Source organism: Doryrhamphus excisus, linkage group LG2, assembly GCF_037039965.1.
Source record: "Doryrhamphus excisus strain RoL-2023G ecotype Guam linkage group LG2, RoL_Dexc_Guam_v1.1, whole genome shotgun sequence".
Lineage (NCBI taxonomy): Eukaryota > Metazoa > Chordata > Actinopteri > Syngnathiformes > Syngnathidae > Doryrhamphus > Doryrhamphus excisus.
In genome coordinates, this window is record NC_136358.1 from 28,212,578 (window position 1) to 28,229,807 (window position 17,230).

Genomic DNA, 17,230 nt, shown 5'->3' on the forward strand with positions numbered 1-17,230 from the left:
GCCAAGTATTGCATTCTATTTCAAAATCCAAACAAACGATTTGAACAGCATCCTCGAACGGATTGTGTTCCACTTCAGAGGGTCCACTGAATTTCTAAAAGTTTCCCTAAAACTTTTTGCGTGACGAGCAAAAACGGAAAAAAAAAGTCATTAAGACTGAAAAAAAAAAAAAGTTCACTCTGCCATGACTAAGTCCTGAGGTTACAACTTGATCTGGATAAGTTAAAGTCTATGCATTAAGCATACAAGAATGATCCTTCTGATCCACGGCTCATTTGCCTGCACTCCTTTTATCTCCGGCGACGTGTCAGCACTGGCTGCATTCGGGGCGGGATGGGCTTTAAGCACATTATGGAACGGACAGATGTGCAAACGGTGCGCAAATCCACACAAGGAAAAAAAAAAAAAAAAAAAAAACTTCTGGGAAATAAAGTACAAACAGTGTCGACAGACAGGCGACTGCCTTCGTGATAAAGACTTAAATATCCCCTTAAATCCGTTTCCCCTGGAGCGCTTCCACTACTTTTCCGTGTGTACCTTCTGTCTAAGCGATCTGGTTTTGACATAAAGGCTATTTTTCAAAAGGCCTGTAAGACGCTGACTTTGACAGCACATCTGCCAGGACGGAGACGCCCTCTCTTCTCTGTGTTGTGGGAGGAGTGGAAAGGCCAGATACTCGTCTTGAAAGCACAGATCCGACTCGTTTACTCCGACAGAACACCTACATGGGCACGGTTCGCTATTTGATCCGCAGTTATCGAAAAAAAGTACACACCGTTCATAGAGACATACAGGAGGCATCGAGTCAAATATAGCACAAGAAAAAAGATGAACGGGCTCATCGCCATTGATGCTAACCTAGAAGACGTAGCTGAAGTTGAAGGATGAACACAACAAGTAATCAAGTAAAAAACGAGGGCAAAAAAGTACGAGTTAAAGAGAGTGCGTTTACAGGAAATACTCGTGTTTGATGGGTAAATATTGAATCAGCGAAATGCCAACTGTTGCGCCGCCTCGACCCTCCTGTGTTTCTCAACTTGTCTGTGTCAACAGCAAACAGGACAGTTTCACCTTCAGTCCGAGGCATCAAAATGACCAAAAAAAAAAAGGCAAACATCAGGACAAAAGAAAAGCATCTGACTGAGTTCATTCATCTTGTGAGCGGTCATTGCTGAAAATGGAAAGGCGATTCTTTGGGTGTGTTTGGGCCTGCAGTGATTTAAGATGCCTTCAGGGACCCTCCACTTCCCTTATTCTCCTGCTCTCACGCCCCTTTCTCTGCAGTCTTGTGTGTGTCCTCCAAAGAATGAGACTTTAGCAGCCGTTTCTGGGTCACGGACTAAGGTCTAAGGTGTGACCCGCCCGATGTGTACGCCTTCATTTTTTTTCCCTTTTACCCTTCGACAATCCGACACAATTGCTTTCTTCTTTTATTTACTTACTTACGATGCACACAAGTACAGCACACCATCCAAACAACATCAACTAACTATATATACGGTCATATTTGAATAGCATGTTTGACATGATAGAGTCATTGTCACTGCACAGTTGTTCATTCATTCATTCATTTACTGCTTTTCCTCACCAGGGCACATATAGACAAACAACCATTCACACTCACATTCATACCTAGTGGCTAATTAACCTAGCATGTTTTTGGAATGTGGGAGGAAACCGGAGTACCCGGAGAAAACCCACACATGCACGGGGAAAACATGCTAACTCCACACAGAGATGGCCGAGGGTGGAATTGAACCCTGGTCTCCTAGCTGTGAGGTCTGCGTGCTAACCACTTGACTACCATGTAGTGTATTTTTTTGTTTTGTTTGTTTTTGTTTATGTCATAGTATAGTTATTTAGATATTTGAACTGTCAAAAGTGAAAGTTATACTTGAAGTGAAGCTGTTTCCCTCCCCTTTTTTGTTGGGAACTGATATTTTCCTGAAACTTACCTATGTTCTACTGCTGATTACCAAAGAACGGAAAAAGGTAGAAACAATCTTTTTTTTGCTGATGAAAGATGATGAAAGAAGTCTTTATTTTGGTAGGTTACAGTTTGATGTAGCCACAGAACACAGTATTCCGTGTGCCTGGAAAAATCAGTCCAAATGCTCTAAAATGGCCGATACCGAAGGGGTTGTCTTTTGAAAAATGGGTGGGATTAAATGAGAGACGACCTGCAGTGTGAAACCAACTGCTAAGAAATAGAATATGAAACATTTTGTCATTTACGGATACACAACAACTATAAATATACACATACGTATAACAACCAATGAGCAACCAATAAGAGCAACAGACTGGAAAACTGGTTCTTCACGATATGGTATTGTTCACCTTGTTTTTAAAAGTCAGGATTGGAAACTAGACTGCAAAAACATACTTTATTACAGTCAGTACATGTCTGGAATTTGTGTGTTTGCCCAAGTGTCCTGTGTGTATGTGTGTGTGTGTGTGTGTGTTCTTATCAGTTAGATTCTATCTTGAAACCGGCTGATCAGTCAATGTCACCCACCGTGGAATTCCTCGGTCTCACATCTGTCGACGGTTTGAGTATAAAAACAACACAAAGTTGTTTTTTATGCCGTGTGAATGCTTCATGACTTTATCCAGTTTTCTCGCATACCCATGAAAGAAAGATTAAGATTAATATATGACTTTTTCTCCTGGGTTTGTTCACTATGAGCATCCACATATAATACACCTATAAATATATTTAACAAGGAAGACGATAAAGGGGACAGTGTGTGTGTGTGTGTGTGTGTGTGTGTGTGTGTGTGTGTGTGTGTGTGTGCGTCAGCGCCAGAAGGGAGTGAGGAGGAAGGAGACGAAGCTGCTTTCATGTGCCTCACAACACTGATCACAGGCTAAGTGTTCAACAGCTGTTTGCCTCTCATTGTAAAGAATAGAAAAGAAGAAGAGGAGGCATGCTTGAAAGGCAGAAGAAGAACAAAATAAAACCTGAAATTAAAATATTCAAGTATATTCTAGATCATATCTTTCTAAAAGAGGCAGTTATATGCTTGTGCATATAAAGCTGGACTGCTTGCAAACTGTACACTGACTAAGTATAGCCCCACTGACTAAGTATAGCCCCACTGACTAAGTATATCCCCACTGACTAAGTATATCCCCACTGACTAAGTATATCCCCACTGACTAAGTATATCCCCACTGACTAAGTATAGCCCCACTGACTAAGTATATCCCCACTGACTAAGTATATCCCCACTGACTAAGTATAGCCCCACTGACTAAGTATATCCCCACTGACTAAGTATATCCCCACTGACTAAGTATAGCCCCACTGACTAAGTATATCCCCACTGACTAAGTATACCCCCACTGACTAAGTATAGCCCCACTGACTAAGTATATCCCCACTGACTAAGTATATCCCCACTGACTAAGTATATCCCCACTGACTAAGTATAGCCCCACTGACTAAGTATATCCCCACTGACTAAGTATATCCCCACTGACTAAGTATAGCCCCACTGACTAAGTATATCCCCACTGACTAAGTATATCCCCACTGACTAAGTATATCCCCACTGACTAAGTATAGCCCCACTGACTAAGTATAGCCCCACTGACTAAGTATATCCCCACTGACTAAGTATAGCCCCACTGACTAAGTATAGCCCCACTGACTAAGTATATCCCCGCTAAGTACTCACTTTTGTGAGATACTGTATGTCCTCTTGTTATCCAAAATTCTCACTTCAGGTACCAAATCACAAAACCACACATAGAAGCAACATAGAACGCCCGTTTCCAAAGGAGCATCACAGACACTGAACTCATCATTAGGAAAAAGACACACCAACACAATGGAAGAGAATGAGGTCACCCTTTAGGAAGACATTTTTTATCCAACAGGATAATGAGCACAGCAAGACAAGTGGAGACACTACACATATAGAATACTACACACGTGCCTAATTTCTTACACTATATTATGTAAAACATACTTAATCTGGGGCTCACAGCTAGAAGACCAGGGTTCAATTCCATCCTCGGGCATCTCTGTGTGGAGTTTGCATGTTCTCCCCGTGCATGCGTGGGTTTTCTCCGGGTACTCCGGTTTCCTCCCACATTCCAAAAACATGCTAGGTTAATTAGCGACTCCAAATTGTCCATAGGTATGAATGTGAGTGTGAATGGTTGTTTGTCTATATGTGCCCTGTGATTGGCTGGCCACCAGTCCAGGGTGTACCCCGCCTCTCGCCCCAGTTGATGTTTGCTAAATACAAGGATGAAGAGTCTTGAACCAGTCATGATGTGCTATATATATCACTATATTGACACTTACTATGGTACCCATTATGGCATTGGATGCTCATATCACCTCATACTTCGGTACATGACAAAAAAAAATATGTAAAAAAAAACTTAAACTGTATTAGGAAAGCAGGAAGTGAACAAATGTAACAGTTAGTGTTACATTACAGTTACAGTTGGTTTAGTTTAGCAGAGCATGCTGGTGTGGCTGTCCATGTGCGTCTCAGGCTGTATGAGTCTTGCGTTTTACCACTTGTAAAATGTCGAAAACATCCATCCATCTATTTTCTATGCCGCTTATCCTCACGAGGGTCACGGGGTTATGCTGGAGCCTATCCCAGGTGATTTTTCGGTAATATAAGACAATAAAACAATATTAGGAAAGCAGGAAGTGAACAAATGTAACAGTTAGTGATTGTAAAAGTACCAGATGGAGGGGTAGGATTTAATAAGCTTTGCTTCTTCCTACTCCTTTTGGACATGTGGAACTGGGAACTGATTATGTGATGCATTCAATTGTAATCTGATGCATGTTGAAATGAAATTAAACCATTACCATTACCATTACCATTACCGTATAATAAAAGAGAAGGGGTGCATATTTTGACAAATCTTCCAAATCTTCAGATGCCGAGCGTATCATCCGCAGGTTAAAACAGACGTCGTATCAATGCTAGACCGAAGCCTGGAGGTCACATGTGTCCTCTTGCAGATGGTGCAAGAAGATAGAGCCGTGGCCCCATAAGCCACGGCCCCGGCACAACTCTTTTACCACTTGTGCACAACACTGCCTGCCATTGTGATGGTTTGGGAAAAAAGGCGCATTAGCTGCCCAGAAAAAGGGCTTCCCTCTTTACCCCCCCCCCCCCCCCCCCCACCACCACCACCATCCCTTTCCTCCAAGGACCAAGAAGCTCTTGCTTGATAATTCAATCACTCGTCACAGCCTATCTGGGCAGATCCTTGCAACCTTGCCGTATCATTAGGTAATCGTTCTATATTTTGATATATGCTGTCATTCCTGGCGCTTATCAAAGGACAATAGAGGAATGATGCCTAAGAGAGAGTCATTGACATTTGAATGTATGCGGCTGGGTGAGTTATGACAGTATGCGATGGCTTCCTGCAGAAAGGGCATTAGGAGATAGCGATATATATATTTGTGTGCGGAGGGGAGATAAAAGGAAGGAGAAGGAGGTCAGCGTTAGAGTGGGTTGAAGGAAAGGATACGAGCTGACGAGAAAAAGAGAGAGAGAGAGAGTTCTTATCGCGTTACCCTTGTCTTGACTTCCTTGCGGGGCCTTTGAAGAGAACTGGAAAAAAAAAAAAAAGATACTCTTGCTGGCACATCAGAATGAGATTTAGATTATGCCAGTGTTTACCCAACTGAGCGCTGCATTGCTGCTGGCGACAGCCTGCTGCTTTTCAACTTGTTATGGCCCAACTACAGCTTAGCGTGTGTGTGTGTGTGCGTGTACATATGTGCATGTATGTGCCAGTTGGTGTGAATGTTCATAAGAGATAGCATGTGTCCCTCTATTCCTAAGTGTGTTAGTGCACATGTGCAAGAATAAGTGTGTGGGTGTGAGTGTGTGTGAGTGTGTGTGTGTGTGTAGCTCCCAGAAAATGAAGCCATCCACTGGATTATGGGTAGACAGCTCTTACAGAAGGGGGGGTTGGATTTGCATAAGCGGCCATGAATTTGACAAAAAAAAAAAAAAAAACTATAGAAAGAAAGACAGCACAAGAGATAGAGAGAGAGAAGGGGGGCTTAAGGAGTGGACCACACTTGCCAAGCCACTCCGGGATAAATCCTGCCGTTACAATCAAGTATTCCCGGCCAGGGATTTGGCCCCAGGTTCCCTTCAAGCAAATGGAAAATAACAGGCTGTGAGTAAATAGGTGGCTGGGTAATGATAGCTCTGTCAAGTTCTAAAGTGGAGAAAGGCCGAGTGCGGAGAGAAGAGGATAATCGGGAATGAAAGAGAAAAGCGTGGTGTGGGGAATGCAGAGCAGTGGAGGAGGGGAAGGTGGAATGGCCGGAAAGACACAAGTGGCAAATGGCAGCAGGAAGGTTCGGGATGCTATTAGGAGAACATTAGGAATGGAACATGTTGTTTTAGTAAGATGTGTGTTTGTGTGCCTTAGGGCACCAACTTCTATCAAATTTACACTCTGGAGACCCGTGGTGGGCAAAACCGTTCATTTCAGTGAATCGGATCATTCTGGTTCATTCAGTAAAAAGATCCGTTCATTTCGGTCAATCGGTCTTTCGCCTGTGATCTCCCCCAGCCCCGTCGACTCATGTTCACGTTCGTTCCGACTCAACACGTAAATGACTTGTAATGTCTCGGTTATGAACGAACGGGTCAAAAGTAAGGATCGACCGATATATCGGCCGGTGTGCGCGTCACATTGATGCTACGACAGAAATGTTCTGCACATGGTTGAATATTTATTCCTTTTAAAGTTGAATGTCGTTTAAATGTGTGTTTAAGAAAGCTGAATCCTACTGTGTTCAGTGTTTACATTTCAATAAATCTTTGTTTGACCTGGTAAAACATGGTCATTTTTTCATGTAAATTGAGGGATCAAAAGCAGTATCGGCCACAAATATCGGCCCAAGCAAAATCGGCCATTGCCTCAAGGTGATGGAAATAATCGGCCCCAAAAAAACACATATCGGTCGATCCCTAGTCAAAAGAACTAGTTCTTTTTTGTGAACGGAATAAACAAGGTCACCGACAGTGTCGGTCAATCTCTGGGTCTCGGTCTTTTAGTCAGCTAACTCCACCCACCTACAGAACGAAGTGTGACGATAGGATAAGACAGGCAAGCACGCAGATAGTCCCGCCCTGCAAAAGGAACGGCGAACTGACTCTCCAACCGATCCAATCTCATACTTTGTCGATGAATTTCTACTACAATGAACTTCAAAATAAAGAGGCTATACAATACGTTCTGAAAAATGATGATAGTCCGAACCCCGGTCTTGCATGACATCTTACTCAGCATATATGCGAGTCCGATAAACATGACTCATGTCATGAGGTACACCATAAAATCTCAATGTCATGAAAGTTGCAGTAATGCGTAAAACAGTGGTAAATACGTTACTTCAAAATTGCTTGTGTGGTAAACTTAATTCTTAAACCAACTTTACATAATTGATCCATTTTATTCAACATCTCCAAAACGATACCAGCTCGTCCATCGCCACACTTGTAGCACATGATCATCACACAGCGCCTTTAATCCATTCTCACCACTTTACCCCAACAGAGCCGCATGAGTTGCTGGAATTTACGAGCCTGACAATCATTTTATTGTTGGAACCGTAATAAATGGTCAATTTCATTTTTGTTATACGTTCACATTATCTCTCACAAGCATCTAGTTCTTTTCTAATGCGGCTGTTTTACATGATGTTATGCCCTGGTGCACAGGATTATTCACTCATTGCCACAATACATGAGATAAATAGTCATAGAGTGGTATAAAAAAAGACATGAGACAACACATTAGAAAGCTCTTTTACACGAACGCACCAATAAATGGATTCTCCGAAGTAGGTAGCCATAACAGATGAGTCGTTAACTTGAACAATAATGCCCTATAATTAGCAGTTAACCGAGTATTTTTCCGCTTATGACTTATATTGATATTTTCCTCGCATCTTTGAGGGCCTCAACATGCCCAAAAACGCACCAAGTTTTGCAAGCATGTGTAACCTGGTGAAAATGTAAGTTTTTTTACACCCTGACCACAACCAACCCAAACATACTCAGTAGCACCGAACCTAGAAATTGTGGAAAATATTAGGCCGGAACACCACGTAGGAATGTAGGAAAACAACAAAGTCTCCAGAAACCATTCCTGAAATTGAAGTTGACTATTTTTACTTTGACCGACTTGTTCTTGGAAATTTCCGCACATGAGCTCAAATTCCAATCAGGGATACTAGAGAGATGGATGAAGTAGCCATGATAATCTATTATATTTTATATCTATTCATATTCCAAAATTAGCCAAATGCACGACCTTTTCAGACATGTTGAAATGTGCAAGTGAGACCTGAAAGAAGTTTGGGATGGTTCAAAACGCTTTATTTCAAAAACGTTTCCAAAGGCGTGGTAAAACTGCCCCCTTTGTGATGTCACAAAGGGGGCACACTTCCTTATATGGTTCATAGTAACGATCACTGCAGAGTGGGCATGCCCAGAGGCCGGCTGTGGGTAGAATAAATTAACACAGACCGTTTTGGCAGGAAGCACAAACCCAAGGAAATACAGCAGGAATAGGTGCAGATTCTGGAAAATCTAAAAGGTTTTCTGTGTGGCTATTGTGTGTAGCTGCTCTATAGGAGTCAACAACTCAATACAAAGGGTCGAAAAATGAGCATGATAGATCCCGTTTAATGTTTGACAAAATACACTTGAATTGTTCACTTCATTTTTGTCAAGGTTCCAATACGCTAGAGTTAATTAACGAGGTCAATAAGCGAGATAGAGCGTATGCTTTCTCTGCAGCATATTTAAGAAGCTTCCATCCTCGCCATCAGACCAATTGGCAGCCTTGAAATGACTTTCCGATAATGACAAGTGCCTCCCCCAGTGGTGTTCGTTTCAACGTATCGGCTAAATGGCTGCCACCTTGTAGCCTTCTAGAAAAATACTTCTTCCGTCGATGGCTTCAGACACGCTCAAATACACACATACTGGAGCACCGCCAAAAGGGGAGCACCTCATTTTATCATTTCAGCCCAATCAGAGGAGCATTGTGAGTTGCAAGTGTTTGCGCCACCCACGGAGCACGCTCACATGTCCCCCCTTGAGTCCTGCAGACCACCAGGGCAGAGAGGAACCACCTGTCCATCCAGGAAGCACACACTCGAGCCAAGATGACCAGAATCCATATTTACTCATGGCTGGTACATTCCTCTGCGGGTTGCTTAATGGCTTTAACTTCCTTGAGGTCTGAAAATACTCCTTCATACGGCTCCACCTGGCCAAAAAGCACATTCATAAACGTGATTTTAGAAACACTAATAGTTTAGAAAAATATGGTCAGTGGTTGTAGGAAACGCTCGAGTAGCAAGCAATTACAGAGGCCGCTAAAACAAGAGCGGTCTGCCGGGAAAAGCCAATTAGTCCGGCGTGGCAGCAGGTAGGCAAGGTCGGCTGTGCTCTTTACCATCCCTCGTGACACCGTTGCTTATCTGATGGCATGGTGACAGACAGCGGAAAGCTTTAATGATAACGGGATCAATAGTTGCTGCATTATTGCCACATAGGGCGTACGACTCAAAGGGTTTTAATGGAAAACACTCATGAATGAATGCAGCGGTGGAGTGTAATGAGACATTTGATTGGGTGTGTAATAATATTTGTTGAAGTTCGATACAGGAGTGTGAGCACTGCCCCTCGTTGATGATACTCTGAAGCAATAAAGCCGCTGGCAATAAATGTAATATCAATACCTGCTCAAGAGTGTAACCCGACCCGATGATGACTATCAGATAATGTGAGGATGCTCCAAGCGGGGGGAGGCTGAGAAATAGCAACAGGGGAAGATGGCGTAAGCCTACATTAACGCTTGTTGCAAATAATCGTTCTATTATGTTTGGCTAAAGGAGGTTGAGAGTTGAATGGGATGGAGGATGACGAATGCGTGCAGAAGAAAGAAACATAACGCCGACTCAGGAGAATAAAAGTACAGAAGTTCAGAAGAGTCAACAATACGTAAGACGGACAACTTGTCTCGCAGGGGATGTTCATGAGAAAGCCCCCGCCACGCTGAGGATGGCATGTGAGGTGTACAATAATCACCATTATTACCAACAACAAAATAAAAGTGAAAGTAGGGACACCAAAATGGGCGGACAAGGAAATTGCAGTATAGACTAGAAACCACGATGTATCCCACTGGACATCTACCAATACCTTAGCATATATCACGATATTTATAGTATGCATCACGATATGGCGATATAAGATGATAGAAAATTTTACTTCCGAACCAATGAAGAAAACTCCGCACACAAGGATTTATTTTCTAATTAAAAAATAAAATTCCAATACTGCTCATGTTGCAGGCTAAACACACATCAGCTAACAGTTAGCTAACACGCATACACACCGACTGCAAATGCTAACTAGCAGTAGCATGAAGTCAGCGAACTTGACAAAACAAGTACAACTTTTGAAATAGAAAATGCATCTAAGTATTTTATACCCCAATATACGTACAAAATACGATAATTTCACAATTATCCCGAGGTTTTCCCGTTTCGTTTCTGCTGTGAGGACTGCTTTTCACCGAGAGAAAACGACAAAGCTTGTCTATTTACGAGAGCACTCACTCTCTCGTGGCCCAAAACGATACTTTCTCAAGAAAGATGTCTCACTCTGTAAACTTTTTAACCTTGGAGTTTTTAACAATATTTATTAGAACTTTTAGCTATTTATTACTTTCATTTTAACTAACTTATGAAACATATTAATTATTAATGTCTTCGACCCAAAGACATGACAACGTTCCTTTGTGATGTCACAGAGGGCCGGACTTCCTTATATGGTTCATATATATGGCACTTTGGGCCTGTGACCAATCACAGCAGAGTCATAAACAATTGCATAATAGGTCGCCTTTAAACCATATAATGTATATAACTATATACTCTCGTCTAAAATGGTACAGCACGTGTATTTATTGGCAACAAACTGGCTAACTTTTCTTATGGGATGTCAGCCTCTGCACACATTGCTACTAAATGACAAACTATAATGGCTGTGCTTGGGATTAAGGAAGATGTAGTCACCCATGCCCGTCCAACTGAATATGTATTTTGCAAAAATCCTTAAACTATATTATGAAAGCAGGAAGTGAACAAATGTAACAGTTAGTGATTGTAAAAGTACCAGATAGAGGGGTAGGATTTAATAAGCTTTGCTTCTTCCTACTCCTTTTGGACATGTGGAACTGTGAACTGATTAAGTGATGCATTCAATTGTAATCTGATGCACGTTCAAATGAAATGAAACCATTACCATAATTTCTTATACATTTTCTTAAATTTCTCATTCATATTCTGCAGCACTGTTCCGTCCAAGCCCCGCCTCTCAACAAACATTTGTGTCAATCACTGAAGTAGATTTGTTTGTGTAGCATGCGGGGAGACTAAACCCAAACTTTTGTACAAGCTGAATCGGTCCAATCTGACTGGGAACAAGATCGCACGCCAACGTTCAAATGGAATGGCTTCCACGCCGAAAGCCGCCAAGGCCATCGCTCAGCTTTAGTGCCTCCAATCCCAAATCCACTCCAAACACAAAGTGACTGGCTCTCTCTCTCCTCCTGCGCTGCTGCCCTCCCTTTCTCGTCTCGCTTTCGTCACTTCTCAGCAGTGAGTGCGGTCGGAGAGGGCTTAGTTAGCGGTGGCGTGTGTGTGTGTGTGTGTGTGTGTGTGTGTGTGTGTGTGTGTGTGTGTGAAAGTATGGCAGCTGGAATAAGAGGGGTGGCCTGATGTGTCAGATAGCGGCAGGAGGAGCTTTCACTGCTGCTGCTTGTGTGTCATGACTGGCAGAAATAAGCCAGTGTGAGGGGCAAAGATTGTGTTTATGCTAAAGTGTGTGTGTGTGTGTGTGTGTGTGTGTGTGTGTGTGTGTTTGTGTGCTCGTTCGTCAGGAAGCTGTGGTGTCCCCAGATCTCCGGTGTTTACAGACAGGAAATGTTTGTCCAGGCAAAAAGGAGGGAAGCTTGCCGCCCTGTATCGCAAACACTGGGAAAGTGGTCCAACACACACACACACACACACACACATACACACTTCCAACTGTGTGAAAAGGAATCTGTCGGAAGCGCCAGTCTTTGTGAGGGAGGTGTGGCATCTCGTAGTGGGGAAATGGAAGCGGGTGGGTCGGTCAATCCATTCCATTAACCAGGGGAGTTGGGAATGTCCGACTTCTGAGGAAAAGTTGAATGGATTTGAAGAGTCCCTACTCGCAAAGTTTCCGTAAAAAAACAAAAAAAGTACCAAAAAGTTAAGCCTTGGTTTGCGGACAATATGGCGCGTGTCTTGTTGAAGAGGTCCCTGTTAGTACCAAGTTAGCACAGAAACCAGAAACGGGCGTCATTGTCCCCCAGGTCCATCGCCGTGATGTCAACAGTAGGGTTGGGCATTGAGCATTCAGCATCCGTTGGAACTGATTCCGACATTCAGATTCTCCCGGAACCGTTCGCTTTTTTTTAACTTCCGGTGCCTACGTTCAGTGATTAGCCAGCGGCGTAACATCAAACGAAAAGAGGCGGGGAATGAACACTCGTGTTCATCCATTTCAACCACGGATAGTTTGGCAAAAAATGAGGATTGCACAAACACAGATTCACGGTTTACTTCCCCGTTTTACAGACTTTTCATTCCGTTTTTGACAGGCTACGGCAAGACTTCTTTCGACCAATCAGGTCAGCAAAACAATAAATAACGTGGATATTATGTCAGCCTTGAAACAGCATCCACGGACTTTGGTTAGTACCCTTATTTCAACCATTCACAGTTTTTATGACACTGAATTCTGAAAAGAATCGGAATCGGGAATTGTTAGGAAGCGAAATCGGAATCGGAATCACTCAAATTCATACGATGCCCAACTTTAGTCAACAATGGTTGACTTGTTTTTTACTAACTAACACAGTTAGGCGGACGAGTGGTTAGCGCACAGGCCTCACAGCTAGGAGACCCGAGTTCAATTCCACCCTCGGCCATCTCTGTGTGCAGTTTGCGTGGGTTTTCTCCGGGTACTCCGGTTTCCTCCCACATTCCAAAAAACATGCTAGGTTAATTAGCCACTCCAAATTGTCCATAGGTATGAATGTGAGTGTGAATGGTTGTTTGTCTATATGTGTCCTGTGATTGGCTGGCCACCAGTCCAGGGTGTACCCCGCCTCTCGCCCCAAGACTCCAGCACCCCCCGTGACCCTCGTGAGGATAATTCAATACTAACTCAACAGCCAATCACAGGGGTGGTGTCATCGTCGTGTTTGTCAACAATCAAATCTTTAATCAAGGAAAAATGTATTTGGTTAGCATACATTTTGGTTTGAGTCGGAACTTCAAGAAAGGATTACTGACACTAACCAAGGTTCCCCTATATATTATTCCACGAAGAAAGCTTGTTTTTGCTTGAAAAAGAAAATACTATTATGGATTACCTCCATTACTGTGTCAATTTTGTATTCTGGATTTGAACACAAAGTATATGAAGATTCTACTAATAAACACAAGAAATGACATCTTAATATCACATTTCCCTCTTGCTCAAAGGCTCTTTATGGTAAATTAGGTTTTCCTGTCTGACTCAGCGCACGACTGCAGCAACATTTCCTTTTGAAAAAACTTTTTCACCTACTTAGACTGGAAACTTTGCGCTTCACTTCCACAGCTTATGATTGATTGTTTCAAATAAAAAAAAAAAAATGTAAAAAGGAAGCATGGAACTTAGTTGGCAACAATGATTGAACGAGAGAGATTTATTCCGGGAGCACTTGCCAATTTTTGTTTTCTTGCAATAAGCCACGCAGCTTTCTGGCTGTCCTGCCTCATTTCCTCATGATCCACGCTGACGTTTCTATTTGTGAGTGCGTGTGGGCTCTTAAATTAAGGACAGCGCTGGAGGCGCAGCGAGAGCGCGTGGGCGTATATTTGTGGCTGGAGATGTCTGTTTACCAACACACACGTCTGTCAAGCGGGAATGATCTATACGGGATGGGAAGAAAGTGTCCTTTCATCAAGGAAGCTCACATGTGAGCTCAGTCACACACAATTAGAGAGCGACGGGAATGACACAGCAGCACCGGGACAAAGTGAAGTCAATCGTTTGTAAACAGCTTGCCTGCATTTCAAACAGAAAAAGAGCCGACTTACTTGCTGGTGAGGGGGTGCTGTAGCCGCTGAGGGGAAGTCCTGTCAGGGCCGGAGGTGACAGACTCCCCAACATGTGAGGGAAGAAGTAGGAGTAGGTGGGCATTGGGAAGCCATTGAGGTGGGGGCCCGGCATCGGGTTGCCCTTCCCGGCCATGTTTGGTGGGGTGTCGCTCACTATAAAAAATACCTCCGTAAGTGGTAACAGAGCCAAAAGTGAGTCTGTGTGGTTTACTGGCTGGATTTAATCCCCCATGGGAATGCTGGATTAGCACATATTCCGACAGTGTCCGGCCAGGATGTGTCGCTCAGGTTAAAATCCAGTTTAGGGTTCAGTCACTGATTTAAAAAAATATTGAAAAAATGTTCTTATCAAGAAGATGCAGAAGAAGCAGTGCTGATAGGAGGCTCTTCACTCCAATTACATGATGCTCTCCTGAGATTGGCCTCCTTTTGGCAGCCTATCGAACAGACAAAAGGACAAGAATCAACCAATAATCAATAATTATCAATCAATAATCCACCCGGATGATGGGTCCTTTTCAAAAATCCAACAGCCTACATATTATGTTGGCTTGTCGTCACTCATTGGGAGTGACCAGGATGGATAGGATCAGGAAGGAGTACATCAGAGGGACATTACATGTTAGAGGCCTTGGAGATAAAGTCCTTTAGGCCAGACTGAGATGGTTGGGACATGTCCAGAGGAGAGCTAGTGAAGACCAAAGAGGAGGTTTATGGATGTAGTGAAGGAGGACATGACGCAGATGCAGACCATGAAGATGGTTTGGATGGAGGCGGTTGATTTGTTGTGGCGACCCCTGAAGGGAAAAGCCTTGTCTTGTCGTCAAATCTCACTTCTGGTCATGTGACTGTGACGGGTTGCTGATGTCATCATTTAAAAAAAGCAGCTTGCTCGACCATATGGACTAGTCTGTCAAGCGGTTTGAACTGGTCCTTTTGGTCTTGGACTACGTTGACATGCGTTGACAACTCAAACCATACTAGCAGAGCAAACGGACTCTAGTCTGATGTAGCGGTTTTACCGGACCAAAACTGAAGTCCAAAAGTGTGCAAATTCATCCACAACAATTGTTTTTCTTTGAACTCGAGTGTTTGAGCTAAAGACTGTTTTTGTTTTGATGCTAATTAATGGTAATGTCTGGTCTGAAACCTTACAAAAACAACCCATCTGCCTTAATTACCTAATGGGGTGTTAAAACTGTGAGGAGACCAGTGGGTGCATGATGTCTGCTCACAGCGTTTTTTTTTTTTTTTTTTTTTTCCTCGCGCAGCTCATTAACGGTGACAGGCTGCAAAATAGTGTGGGAGACAAGCAAAAACAAAACAAAAAAAAAAAACAAAAGAAAAACTTGGCTAATTACACGAGTTGCCGAAGCCAGAGGTGAGACCCAAGGTACCACTCCGGGTCCACCAGAGATATGTGCTACGGAGTTTATTTCCAAACCAAGAGGAGTGTTGTTATCCAAGCAGAGAAACATGAGCACACCAGAGAACGTAATTGCTATCAAGAGGTACACTGACATCACAATATAAACAAGAAAGAGAGCTCTGGCTTCCGCACGGCTTGTCACAACACTAGCTTGTTCTTTTCCCGTAATGAGCCATTTAACAGTCAGTGAGAGGCAAATGCTGATGTTGGGGAGAAAAAGCAGAAGTCATGTGTCGGAATCACATCAGGACATCATGGATATCTCTTGTAAAGGGAGAGGAGGGGGGGTCCAAAAGGGGAAGACATGTCCGGGTGCCAGTTCCCACTTGTTTAGTGTACGTAAAGCACCGTGATGTGGAAACTTAGAGGCGGGGACCGCTTGCAACACACCAATGTAATGCGTCACTCACTTTGAGAAATGTCGTAACATACAGTTTGATGATGTCAGGGAAAAGGTTCAAGAGCAGCATTGCTAAAGAGAGGGATTGCACCCACATGCTTCCGCAATTGAGGCCAATGTCAAATTCTTATGCAGCAATTGTGTATTGATCTGACAAATCTTAAGTAAGTTTAATCAAATGTAGAATTACTACAGCTTCTGCTTGGATTGCTTGAAAAACCATCTCACGTATCACCGGAGTGAACAAGTGACCCTGGGAACACTGAGTATAGGTAGGATGGCAAGGTTTACAGTGTGTCTTTCTGTGTAAATATAACATGTTACAACTTGCTGCTATATAGAGTATTAAGGCGGAATTTGTTTTGAAGGCCACACAAAGACCGGCGTGTGGACTTCAACTATCACTATTATTATTTTTTTATGTAAGATATAAATCTCAAGATTAAAAATGTGACAAGATTTCTAGTACGAAGAAGCCAATCACATTGAAGTACGGCTTCGCTACTATGACTGATAATACAGTACACTATGATATGGAAGTGGGATTGTTCATACATTTTCTACCGCGGGGGATGCTGGAGCCTATCCCAGCTGTCTTAGGGCGAGAGGCGGGGTACACCCTGGACTGGTGGCCAGCCAATCACAGGGCACATATAGACAAACAACCATTCACACTCACATTCATACCTATGGATAATTTGGAGTCAACAATTAACCTAGCATGTTTTTGGAATGTGGGAGGAAACCGGAGAAAACCCACGCATGCACGGGGAGAACATGCAAACTCCACACAGAGATGACCGAGGGTGGAATTGAATCCGGGTCTCCCAGCTGTGAGGTCTGTGCGCTAACCACTCGACAGCAGTGCAGCCCAAGTGGGATTGTGCAAGGCATTATTAGAAGTGCACATTCAGGGCTTTAGGCACAACTTGCAATCCAACCTAACTCGGTGTTCACAATGTCGGCATTTTTGGAGTTGAACACCTGCATGCTACCCGTTGATGTCCAAGCACAATCTGTAGTAATTCTTCATTTGATCAATTTTACTTAAGATTTGTCAGATCAACCCACATGGATGTTAAGACTCATTGCTTGTTGCTCATTGCTTGTTGTCTGATTATTTGCATTTCGAGAACTCCAACTTCTCAAATAGCATATCTAAAAGAAATGA

At 43.1% G+C, this 17,230-nt stretch overlaps 1 protein-coding gene across 1 annotated transcript in view; it reads right to left on the reverse strand.

The window, feature by feature from the left end:
* raraa (retinoic acid receptor, alpha a) overlaps nucleotides 1–17,230 on the reverse strand; it is a 155,313-nt gene that overhangs the window by 72,633 nt on the left and 65,450 nt on the right. Inside the window, exon 4 of the mRNA XM_078789062.1 lies at nucleotides 14,210–14,667. Within this exon, the coding sequence (XP_078645188.1) occupies nucleotides 14,210–14,363 (154 nt within the window). The 5' untranslated portion in view covers nucleotides 14,364–14,667. The remainder of the gene's footprint in view (nucleotides 1–14,209; nucleotides 14,668–17,230) is intronic.